Source organism: Argentina silus (assembly GCF_951799395.1).
Source record: "Argentina silus genome assembly, chromosome: Y".
Classification (NCBI taxonomy): domain Eukaryota; kingdom Metazoa; phylum Chordata; class Actinopteri; order Argentiniformes; family Argentinidae; genus Argentina; species Argentina silus.
The window spans coordinates 4,762,038-4,775,000 of NC_139654.1; the positions used below are offsets into that span (position 1 = coordinate 4,762,038).

The 12,963-nt window shown below is 47.5% G+C and overlaps 2 protein-coding genes across 2 annotated transcripts in view; one reads left to right on the forward strand and one right to left on the reverse strand.

Annotated features, from left to right (window-relative positions):
• Positions 1 to 12,963, forward strand: part of LOC310823899 (uncharacterized protein) — a 310,796-nt gene that overhangs the window by 213,043 nt on the left and 84,790 nt on the right. The window lies entirely within an intron of this gene.
• LOC310823736 (uncharacterized protein) lies at positions 2,072 to 7,894 on the reverse strand (the record flags this gene model as incomplete). Its single annotated transcript, XM_083696585.1, has 5 exons — positions 2,072 to 3,544; positions 5,581 to 5,706; positions 6,358 to 6,561; positions 7,333 to 7,503; positions 7,855 to 7,894. The coding sequence occupies 5 exons, from the start codon at positions 7,892 to 7,894 to the stop codon at positions 3,477 to 3,479; spliced, it is 609 nt and encodes a 202-aa protein (XP_083552711.1). The 3' UTR covers positions 2,072 to 3,476.

Below are 12,963 nucleotides of genomic sequence, written 5' to 3' on the forward strand. Positions count from 1 at the left end.
TGGTGCTGGCCCGGCCCGTCTGTCAAATTTTAAAAGTCAATGTGGCCCCTGAGCCAAAAAGTTTGCCCACCCCTGGGTTAGACTGTAGCTCCATCCTCTCATTCAGGACAGCCCAGGCCTCCTTCTTTCTCTCCTGCAGTCTAACCATGACCTCCATCCTGGTCTCTCCTGATCTATGTCGTGACTGATGGGGTTACGGTTGGTAGAAGACATGGATTATCAGCTTCTGATGCATGGATTGAGTAGAAGCAACAGTACAACAAATGATTTTCATTAAACCTAACCCCTAACCGTATGTTTATATATATATCTAACCTAACCCTATGTATGTGTGATTTAGTCCAGGACTAGGCTAGTTCATGTGTACTTAGCCTGTGCTAGTAGAAACATGTAGTTAGCCTGTGCTAGTAGAAACATTAATGTGTAGTTAGCATGTGCTAGTAGAAACATGTAGTTAGCCTGTGCTAGTAGAAACATGTAGTTAGCCTGTGCTGGTAGAAACATGTAGTTAGCCTGTGCTAGTAGAAACATGTAGTTAGCCTGTGCTAGTAGAAACATGAATGTGTAGTTAGCCTGTGCTAGTAGAAACATTAATGTGTAGTTAGCCTGTGCTAGTTAGTAACGTTCATGTGTAGTTTGCCCATATGCCTGAACTCGTAGAATAGAATAGCTTTTTTTTTCTCAGGTGGAATTACAAACGTCTATCCTTGCTGCAAAGTCCGTTCAACAAGTCATATTGTTGTAAAATAAACCTGTAGTACATTTTGATTAATGGAGATGACAGCAGGAGTTCCCTTTATAAAGCCTTTATTACAGACAACAGAGAGAAGAGAAAATGACTTGAGTTTGAGCTGGTCCACTTGGCCTGCTGGCCGGCCGGGTGCTTCAGGGAACTCAGATACACAACACCACAACACCACCCTAACCTAACCTAACCTTAACCTAACCTTAACCTAACCTAACCTAACCTAACCTAACCTAACCTAACCTAATCTAACCTAACCTTAACCTAACCTAACCTTAACTTAACCTAACCTAACCTAACCTAACCTAACCTAACCTTAACCTAACCTAACCTAACCCTAACCTTAACTTAACCTAACCTAACCTAACCTAACCTAACCTAACCTAACCTTAACCTAACCTTAACCTAACCTAACCCTAACCTTAACACAAACAGGCTTCCACATGTTGGTTAAAGTTACACATATAGTCAGAACGGTCTTTTACTGTTCTGAATTACTGATTAACACACAGTTATCATATATATATATATATATATATATATATATATATATATATATATATATATCAGACTATTACTCTTAGCAGTAGGTTTTTAAGCATTATCATTAAAACATTCAATCACTTGCCTTTTTACTTAAATCTAAATCTTCATTGTCCGAAGCAAACAATGGAATAGTATTCTCTTCCTGATGATGCCTTTTTACCGGGTGACCTCATTCTTTTGACATCTCAAACTTAATTTAAAATGTTCTTAAACACCAAATATTCTTACTTAGTTCATATTCTTTCAATGCCAAACATTCCTTCATATTTTAGTTTGTATTCTCAGACATTCAATGTGCAAATTCAAGTTTGGATTTAACTTGCCTGCCCCCATGATTGATAGATTAGTGCTTACATTAAACCAGCTACTATTATTATAATAATGTCTTGTCAACCCTCACACCATCATCATAAACTTCACATCATAACAGCAACCTTCATTCAATACCAGTTAGCATCCACTCAAAGTCTCCTTCTGCATTTGACTTCCTACTCTTTGAAAGTCAATCCATTTCTTCATCTTCCAATCGATACTCTCAAACTTTCACTGCAAACATGAAGGCCACTGTTGCGTTGCATGTTCATATACATATTTCCCACCCTGATTGATCGATGCAATGAACACAGACACAGAAAAGCATCCCTTCAGAAACCCCAGACACCGAGATAAGATTCAGTTAAAGGTAGACTCAGCGATATGATGTCACCGCGTGGTCTGGTCAACATGGTGTCAGAGCGTGTTCTTTTTTTTAAGGATCAGACAAACAACTTCTTACTTTTAGCTATTTTATTTATGTCAAAATTTCAGGCTTGTACAAGGACCACTTTGGCAAGGAACAGCAAGCTGTTAATCTGTAACCAACCCTCCAAAAATGGATGGATTCTAACAGTCACGTAAAGCAGTAACACAAATGATGTGATTGGCTGTTTGGTTGGGGAGAAGCCGTGGTTTAGACTTGGCTCTCCCTTGTTGGTGCACGGGCTGGTCCCAGCCCCTTGGCACACGATTGGTCCCATCAGCGGAGACAGCGCCCTGCTAGAGAGATAACACACCTGCTCTGGTTTGTCCCTCCCTAGTCTGGTACTTTTCCACTACAGCTTTTTGTGTAAACATGTGTTGCAACATCCTTCTTGATAGCCTGGCTTGACGTCTCCATGTATTAATCCAACGTACCACGGGACTAATGCTTGATCCATCTCTCATTTATCAACAGGCCACCACATTAGTAAATTTAGCACACTGCAGTAATGTATTTTTCATTTAGCAAAAATAAACTGTATTTATAAAAATAAATTCCCAACAACGATCTGGTACAGTCTGGTAAACACGGTCTGGTAAACGCCATCAAAACATGTAATTGCATGTTAAAAACACATTAAACTAATGATGTGAAACAACATTCCAGCTCCAAGCAGAAAGAAGGAATGTCTTATCGGCCGGTTTAATGACTAATACCAATGGAAAAAGAAGTTTTCTTAAAATACCTCTAAAAAGCAAAACATATTTCAAAATTCTAAAGAAAAGATGTCTTTAACATAATCTAATGAAAAAACAATGCATATCAAAATAAAGAAACAACCGATTAAGCAAAAATATTTCTGAATACAAGTAAAAGCATAAGTAAATAACATTGTTGTTCTATGCTAACATTGTTTTTATTCAAGCAAAGCTAACCTTAGACCTCAGTCTGACCTTAAAAAGCAGAAAACATCCTTCGAAATATAAAAAGCATCAAACCCTTTTTCTATGATAAAACAACATTCATTTTCTTAAAGGGGCAATCTGGGATTCAAACAACGGTCTCCCCGCCAGGCTGAGGGACGGGGCTAGAGAAATGTAACCTCTCAAATTCAGAGACGGAGCGATGGTTGAAATAACTGACCATCCATGACATTTTAAATGGTTTTCACCATGTTAACTTCATGATGGTTTTAACATGTTAACTTCATAATGGTTAGGGTTAGGGTTAGGGTTAAGTAAAACAACCTGATATTTTGTCTTCTGATTCATATTTTGGGGTCAGTTGAAGTCAATTCATGAGGCATTTATAAGTCATATTCCTCAAGACTCAATGGCTATCCTGTATATCATTCATTTATGAGTCCCAACATGGATGTACCAATCCCAGATTGCCCCTTTAAAGCTGAGCTAAAATAGCTTCCATGTCTTGTTGCTGGACGTTCAGTTACTCCTGAGGATCCAAATCTGACATCATGATGACATCATTGCTTGGCTTCTCTTCATCAGGCTGAGCTGTTCAACACAGGAATAAAATAACATGATTTTGTATCATTGCTGATATGAAATAAAATGTGATATTCAATTAAACGCTGTTTCTTTTCGATTGACTGACTCAAGCCTCTCTGTGTGTCATTCAAGACCAGGTAGTTACCATGGTGATGAACTCACTGAGGCAGCAGAAGCCCTTGTTACCACATAGTTACCTCATAGTTTCTTAGTAAATACTGGCTAATTACCAGTTAGAACCGGGCTATAAAATAATATACGTGATCCTAGCAACGCGAACCTAGCAACGACAGCTGTCAGTAACGCTAATCTATAACTGCGTGGTGATTGGTCAGAAATGTATCCCCACATGGGACAGGCGCCATCTTCCCCGTCTCTGTCAGAACCAACAGTGAATCAAGGGAGAGGCGTATCTCTAGTATATACAATCTCTGGTCCTATTCACACAACCAGAGGCAACGTTCCCATTCTGACACCAGAGGGCAGTGTTCCCATTCTGACACCAGAGGGCAGTGTTCCCATTCTGACACCAGAGGGCAGTGTTCCCATTCTGACACCAGAGGGCAGTGTTCAATGACCCTTAGGAGGGTCAGCGAGCTGTAGTGTAGTGTAGACAGGGGAGTGTTTAGGAGGGTCAGCTAACTGTAGTGTAGTGTAGACAGGGGAGTGTTTAGGAGGGTCAGCTAGCTGTAGTGTAGTGTAGACAGGGGAGTGTTTAATAGGGTCAGCTAGCTGTAGTGTAGTGTAGACAGGGGAGTGTTTAGGAGGGTCAGCTAGCTGTAGTGTAGACAGGGGAGTGTTTAAGAGGGTCAGTTAGCTGTAGTGTAGTGTAGACAGGGGGGTGTTTAGGAGGGTCAGCTAGCTGTAGTGTAGTGTAGACAGGGGAGTGTTTAGGAGGGTCAGCTAGCTGTAGTGTAGTGTAGACAGGGGAGTGTTTAGGAGGGTCAGCGAGCTGTAGTGTAGTGTAGACAGGGGAGTGTTTAGGAGGGTCAGCTAGCTGTAGTGTAGTGTAGACAGGGGAGTGTTTAGGAGGGTCAGCTAGCTGTAGTGTAGTGTAGACAGGGGAGTGTTTAGGAGGGTCAGCTAGCTGTAGTGTAGTGTAGACAGGGGAGTGTTTAGGAGGGTCAGCTAGCTGTAGTGTAGTGTAGACAGGGGAGTGTTTAGGAGGGTCAGTTAGCTGTAGTGTAGTGTAGACAGGGGAGTGTTTCGGAGGGTCAGCTAGCTGTAGTGTAGTGTAGACAGGGGAGTGTTTAGGAGGGTCAGCTAGCTGTAGTGTAGACAGGGGAGTGTTTAGGAGGGTCAGCTAGCTGTAGTGTAGACAGGGGAGTGTTTAGGAGGGTCAGCTAGCTGTAGTGTAGTGTAGACAGGGGAGTGTTTAGGAGGGTCAGCTAGCTGTAGTGTAGTGTAGACAGGGGAGTGTTTAGGAGGGTCAGCTAGCTGTAGTGTAGTGTAGACAGGGGAGTGTTTAGGAGGGTCAGCTAGCTGTAGTGTAGTGTAGACAGGGGAGTGTTTAGGAGGGTCAGCTAGCTGTAGTGTAGTGTAGACAGGGGGGTGTTTAGGAGGGTCAGCTAGCTGTAGTGTAGTGTAGACAGGGGAGTGTTTAGGAGGGTCAGCTAGCTGTAGGGTAGTGTAGACAGGGGAGTGTTTAAAAGGGTCAGCTAGCTGTAGTGTAGTGTAGACAGGGGAGTGTTTAGGAGGGTCAGCTAGCTGTAGTGTAGTGTAGACAGGAGAGTGTTTAGGAGGGTCAGCGAGCTGTAGTGTAGTGTAGACAGGGGAGTGTTTAGGAGGATCAGCTAGCTGTAGTGTAGACAGGGGAGTGTTTAAGAGGGTCAGTTAGCTGTAGTGAAGTGTAGACAGGGGAGTGTTTAGGAGGGTCAGCTAGCTGTAGTGTAGTGTAGACAGGGGAGTGTTTAGGAGGGTCAGCTAGCTGTAGTGTAGACAGGGGAGGGTTTAGGAGGGTCAGTTAGCTGTAGTGTAGTGTAGACAGGGGAGTGTTTAGGAGGGTCAGCTAGCTGTAGGTGTAGAGGGCAGAGGGTTCTTACCTGGAGCCCTGCAACGTTTCACCACTAGCACGATGGTCACCAGCAGGTAGGGGAACACCACCAGTAAACTACACAACAGCCTGGGCAGAGACATGAAGACCACTGGAGCTGGAGGTGGAGTTGGAGCTGGAGGTGGAGGGTGAGGTGGAGTTGTAGGTGGAGGGTGAGGTGACGGTGGAAGGTGAGGTGGAGTTGCAGGTGGAGGTGGAGGTGGAGGGTGAGGTGGAGGTAGTGATAGAGGTGCAGGTGGAGGTGGAGATGCAGGTGGAGGTGGAGGTGGAGGTGGAGGTGGAGATGCAGGTGGAGGTGCAGGTTGAGGTGGAGATGCAGGTGGAGGTGCAGGTGGAGGTGGAGATGCAGGTGCAGGTGGACGTGGAGGTGGAGGTGGAGGTGGAGATGCAGGTGGAGGTGCAGGTGGAGGTGGAGATGCAGGTGGAGGTGGAGGTGCAGGTGGAGGAGGAATCAGAGTTAGAACACGTTGGTATTATTGGAGGTCATGAATAAGACATCATTTTGGTAGAAACAGTCGTCCAGTAACTTGACCTCTGACCTGCGTAACCCTAACCCAACAATCCAGAGGTTGAGATTTTCTACAACCACATTTTCTGAATGAGACTCAAAGACACCAAACGACTGTAGAACTGAACAGCTTCCCCTATCCCTACCCCCCCTGTACTAACCCTGACCCCCCCTGACCCTAACCCTAACCCTAACCCTGACCCCCCCTGACCCACCCTAACCCTAACCCTAATGACTGTAGAAGTGACAACAGCTTACCAGTCACTGTGATGTTGACAGCATTGCTGTAATCTCCTGACCCAGACTCACACCAGAACACTCCACTGTCAGAGGTGGATACAGAGGGGAGGAGGCATGTGGGTCCAGTTGATGATTTAACAGAGGGACACTCTGGCTGCCAGAAACGCTCTGTGAAGCTCATCACTCTCCATCCAGTAGAGCTCCCCTGCACCTCACAGCTCACTGAGACAGACTCACCAGAGAAGAACTGAGATCTGTTGGGACTGACGGTCAGAGAGGCTGGAGGAGAGAGGCCTGGGAGAGAGAGAGAGAGGGGGGGGGGAGAGAGAGGGAGGGAGGGAGAGGGAGAGAGAGAGGGGGGGAGAGAGAGGGGGAGAGAGAGAGAGGGGGGAGAGAGGGGGAGGAGAGAGAGGGGGAGAAGAGAGAGAAAGGGGGAGAGAGAGAGAGGGAGAAGAGAGAGAGGGGGGAGAGAGGGGGAGGAGAGAGGGGAGAGAGGGGGAGGAGAGTGGGGGTAGAGGGAGAGAGAGAGAGAGGGGGAGGAGAGAGGGGGAGAAGACAGAGAAAGGGGGAGAGAGAGAGAGGAGAAGAGAGAGAGAGGGAGAGAGAGAGAGAGGGGGAAAGAGAGAGAGGGGGGAGAGAGGGGGAGGAGAGAGGGGAGAGAGGGGGAGGAGAGTGGGGGGAGAGAGAGAGAGAGAGAGGGGGGAGAGAGAGGTGGAGAGGGAGAGAGAGAGAGAGGGGGGGAGAAGAAGGAGAGAGAGAAAACAAAGACAGAGATAGAGAGAGAGAGTGACAGAGAGGGGTCAAAGTTCAGACTGAGACAGGGTCATAGTTCAGAGTTGAAACAGTCCATCAGTAACTCACCTGCTACCCAGAGGAGCTGAGGAGAGCTGGAGTATGTATAATAGACTGGGTCTCTTCTCCCAGCTCTACATGCATACACCCCTGTGTGACTCAGACCAACAGGACTGACAGAGTAGGAGCCTCCAGCCCCACCCTCACTGTCTGGTAGCTGCTCTATGGAGTAACCCTGTCCATCGTACACCCTCCTGTACCAGTAGAATGTCCAGCCTGTAGACGAGTCTCCAACCTCACAGCTCAGAGTCACTGAGTCTCCAACATTCAGCCACCATGCAGGAGACGCACTCAGGACAGGACGGGGAGGAGCTGTAAGAGAACAGGTGCAAGAACACAAACGCTGTCTTTGACAAATCTATTATTATTTTTTATTGTTTTTACTCTTTCTTTGATAAACGGAGGGACACAACAATCCAGAGGTTTAGATTTTCTAGAACAACTTTTTCTGAATGAGACTCAGAGACACCAAACACACATATTTCAGAAGTGATCATTCAACATGAGTTCATAAACTAGGTCAATCACAGGACTTTTTATTCATTTATTTTTTTAGGGATAGATCAGCTTTGAATAAATCTTAATAAATGAAATGAGTAAATAGAAATGAAGTTCTATCAGATAGAGCTGCTTGTATCATTTCTAGTCCTAACCCTAACTCACCTTCAGACTGCGTGTGTCCAGAGTAGATGGAAGAACTCATGACTGAAACACACAGAGAGAGAAAGTCATGTGACTCACGACATTAGAAATATCACTCTCACACACATACACACACACACACACACACACACACACACACACGCGCACACACACACACACACACACACACACAGTCGCCGATACTCAGCACCATACCAAAGGTTACCAACCCAGGCCCAGCGGGGTCAGAACAATGAAGGAAAGGACATCTAAGGACCAGGAGATGGCGCCAAAAGCTACGAGCTGCCAAAAGACTGCCAAAAGACGCAAGACAAGATCTCCTCAACGCCACAACACAACCACAACACCACCCAGGGAGATGACCCCACCGGGAGGCCTAATCTTGGAATCTGAACCTGAGTCCGAGACTGCCCACTATCGACCGAAACCTATTCTCAAGAGTCAAGTCAAGTGGCTTTATTGTCAATTCTTCACATGTCAAGACATACAAAGGAATCGAGAGGACGTTTCTCACTCTCCCACGGTGAGACAGATAAAGTGCCCAGGCACAACAGATAACACATACTAAAAGTAAAACATTCAATAAAAATAATTTAAACAGTGCAAAAAGAGCAGTCAATAAAGACAGTAAGTAGCAGCCAAATACTGTGTATTCTGTATAAAAAAAATAATAATAGTGCAATAGTGCATTGTAGCAATAGAATAGTGGATTGTCCAGAGTCCGTAGTGTTTTTTTTGGGGGGGGGGGGGGGGCTGAAGGGTTGGGAGGGGGGGTGGTGGTTTCAGCTTCTTGACAGCTTGGAGGATGTGGCTGGGGGAAGTGAGGGGAGAGAATTTAGCTTCCTGACAGCTTGGGGTATGAAGCTTTTCGTGAGTCTGGTGGTGTGGGCACGGAGGCTCCTATACCTTCTTCCAGAAGGCAGGAGGCTGAACAGACTGTGTGCGGGGTGGCTTGCGTCGCTCACAATCGAGGTAGCTTTGCGGGTGAGGCGGGTGGAGTAAGTCTCTTGCAGGGAAGGGAGTGGGGCACCAATGATCTTAGCAGCTGTGTTCACAATGCGTTGCAGTGCTTTCCTACTGTGTTCGGTGCAGCTACCGCCCCACACAGTGATGCAGCTGGACAGGATGCTTTCAATGGTGCCTCGGTAGAATGTTGTCAGGATAGGTGTGGGAGCTTTCGCTCGCTTCAGCTTGCGGAGGAAGTAGAGGCGCCGCTGGGCTGTCTTCGCCAGTGATGCGGTGTTGGTGGTCCAGGAGAGGTCCTCACTGATGTGCACCCCCAGGAATTTGGTGCTGCTCACTCTCTCCACAGCAGCACCATCGATGGTCAGTGGTGGGTGTTCGGTGTGCCCTCTCCGGAAGTCGACCACAATCTCCTTCGTTTTGCTGACATTCAGCAGGAGGTTGTTGTCTCTGCACCACGTGGTCAGAAGGTTGACCTCCTTTCTATAGTGGGTCTCGTCGTTCTTGGAGATGAGACCCACCAGAGTTGTGTCGTCCGCAAACTTCACCATGTGATTGGTGCTGTGGGTTGATGTGCAGTCGTGAGTCAGCAGGGTGAAGAGCAGGGGACTGAGCACACAGCCTTGGGGGGCCCCTGTGCTGAGTGTGATGCTGCTCGAGGTGTTGTTGCCGACTCGTACTGCTTGTGGTCTCTCGCTGAGGAAGTCCAGCAGCCAGTTGCAGAGGGAGGTGTTGAGCCCCAGCTGGTCCAGTTTACAGATCAGTTGTTGCGGGATTATGGTGTTAAATGCTGAGCTAAAGTCTATGAAAAGCATTCTCACATATGAGTCTGCTTTTTCCAGGTGGGTGAGGGCTGGGTGGAGAGCAGAGCAGATTGCGTCCTCTGTGGAACGTTTTGCTCGGTATGCAAACTGAAAGGGGTCCAGGGTGGGGGGGAGGATGGACTTAATGTGAGACATGACTAGCCGTTCAAAGCACTTCATGATGATGGGGGTCAGTGCTACAGGGCGATAGTCATTGAAGCAGGATGGAGCGGATTTCTTTGGCACAGGTATGATGATGGAGGTCTTGAAATGTGATGGGACAGCAGCTTGACGCAAAGAAGTGTTAAAGATGTCCGTGAAGACATCCTTAAGCTCCTCTGCGCAGTCCCTCAGCACACGGCCTGGGATGTTGTCTGGGCCTGTTGCTTTGCGGGGGTTGATGGTAGAGAGTGTCCTCTTCACACTGGCAGCAGACAGGCACAGGACCTGATCGTGGGGGGGGGGTGGGGTTTTCTGTGGGCTTGTTGTGTTTGTTGCTTCAAACCGTGCAAAGAAGCTGTTGAGGTTGTTGAGCAGAGAGATGTTGTTGTCGCAGGTCTGTGGCGCGGGCTTGTAGTCCGTTATGGTCTGAATGCCCTGCCACAGGCTCCGCGTGTCTCTGCTGTCCTTGAAGTGGCAGGTAATCTTGTTGGTGTAGTCCCGTTTTGCTTTCCTGATGCCACGGGACAGGCTGGCTCTCGCTGTTCTTAGGCCATTTTCATCCCCGGCTCTGAAGGCTTTGTCTCTGGCCCTCAGCAGCCGATGGACTGCCCCTGTCAGCCATGGCTTCTGGTTAGCCCGAGTGATGATGGTCTGTTTGTGGGTCACATCATCAGAGCACTTACGGATGTAGGAGAGGACAGTGTCTGTGAGCTCCTCATTGTCCGTATGGTTGTTCTGTGTGGCTGCTTGCTTGAACATGTCCCAGTCTGTTGTTGCAAGACAGTCCTTGAGAGCAGACCTGGACCCCTCCGGCCACACAGTTATCTCTTTCCGGACCGGTTTTCCGACTTTCACTCTGGGCCTATATGCTGGCATTAGCATGACAGTGATGTGATCAGAGAGTCCGATGTGGGGGAGGGGGGAGGCCTTGTATGCTCCTTTGTGAGAAGTGTAGACCAAGTCCAAGGTGTTTTCCCCTCTTGTTGGGAAATTGACATGCTGATGGAGTTTTGGTAGGACAGTCTTAAGGTCAGCATGATTAAAATCTCCAGCGAGGATGGTAAATCCATCTGGGTGTGCTGTCTGTTGTTCACTGATGGCCTGGTACAGTTCACAAAGTGCCGCATTCCTGTCACTGTTGCTGGAGGTTGGAGGGATGTATACTGCGGCTAGCAAGACCGCAGTAAACTCCCTCGGCAGATAGAAAGGACGGCACTTTATGATCATAAACTCCGCCAGTGGTGAACAGTGTCTGCATACTACCACAGCGTCCCGGCACCACGCATCACGAATGTAAACACAAACTCCGCCGCCACGCTGTTTACCTCCGTTGACGAGGGCTCTGTCCGCTCGATAGCATGTCAGCTGCTCAAGTTGTACAGCGGAGTCGGGGATGTTGTCGTTCAGCCATGTTTCAGTGAGAACAAGTACACAGCAGTTACTCACTGTCCGATTCGCTGACCTCAGCAGTCGTATATGATCAATTTTGTTGTCCAAGGATCGTACGTTGGCCAGGATGATGGATGGTATGGCTGGGCGAGTTGGACTAGCCGCTAGCCTAGCCCGGATACCTCCGCGCTTGCCCCTCTTCTGCTTCCTCGCGCACCGCTTCCGACCTCTCCTTTCCGGGGGAGTGTTGGCAGTCGAGTCGAGTCGAGTCGGGTCGGGTCGAGTAGTCGCGGGCCGGCGAAGTAATCCGAGCTCTTTGAGTGTCTCTGTTGTGGTGTCCAAAACGTTGTAAATCTTGCTCTCGCAGATGTCTAGCAGAGCCTGTCGACTGTACTTGTATTTCGACGCAGACAGACGAGACGAACACGACAAACTTTCGGGCAAACACTTATTAAACAAACAAAACACCGCATTCTCTGGAGCGCGAGTGGTCGCTGCGTGTGCACGCGCCGCCATCTTGATGGAAAGGCGTAGCAGTGTGGTATGAGACACATACCGGTGACCATCACTGGTATACAAACTGAGGTAACCACATCAGAGTCAACGTCCACAGCTGTGGCTACAGCTGACCTGATCCTACCAAACCTGATGAGGCACACCGCGGCTGTGGGTGTTCCTCAGTCAAATTCTACCTTCCACCTATACCCTGCACCAAATCCACAAACATATGTACTACTGTATCTATAATCAAATAGGGAAATGATAAGAATGATTAAAAGTAACAATATGAAGTATAGATTGATTTACTGTTTTTGATCTATTGACTTGTTTGATTATTTTACTGTTTTACTGTTTTATTCTGTTGTTTTAACACTGTGAGTTGAGGGACAGAGCACTTCCTTAAAAGCACTTCCTTAAAAGCACTTCCTTAAAAGCACTTCCTTAAAAGGGACTTAGCATAGTCACTCAGCTGAGCCATGACTAAAAGTTTATTAACCCTTGGAGGACGGCTAGTACCGGGACCTTGTATGGGGTCTTGTTGCCGGGAGACAACACACACACACACACACACACACACACACACACACACACACACACACACACACACACACACACACACACACACACACACACACACACACAATATGCATACAGTCACTTCCTAGTAACGAGAGTGAGACAGAGAGAGAGAGAGGGGGAGAAAGAGAGAAACAGAGAGAGGGAGGGTAGAGAAGTGCGTGTTCTCCTCTCCTCTCCCCTCCTCCTCCTCCTCCTCCTCCTCCTCCTCCTCCTCTTCTCTCCTCTAACAAGTGTTCTGACACCTGTCCAGCTCAACAGCTCTCCTCTGGTAGAAACCTCCAGAAGAATCCCCCAAAACACTTCTCCACAACAAAGTTACATTCTAACACTCTACCACAGCATCACACACACTACTCAGTTAGACACACACACACACGCACACACACACACACACACACACGCAAAAAACAGTACTCACAGAGTATGATCCAGAGTGAAGTGTGTTCCATCGTGCGAATGCCTGTCTTCAGTGTGACAGAGTTTCTTATACCAGAAACTGTCTAAACCACACCCTGTCAAACTGTCACTTCCTAGAGAGAGAGAGAGAGAGAGCGTCACACACAGCGTCACACACACACACACACACACACACACACACACACACACACGACATGCATACAGTCACTTCCTAGAGAGAGAGAGAGAGACAGAGAGAGAGAGAGAGAGAGAGAGAGAGATAGAGAGACAGAGAGAGAGAGAGAGAGACACAGAC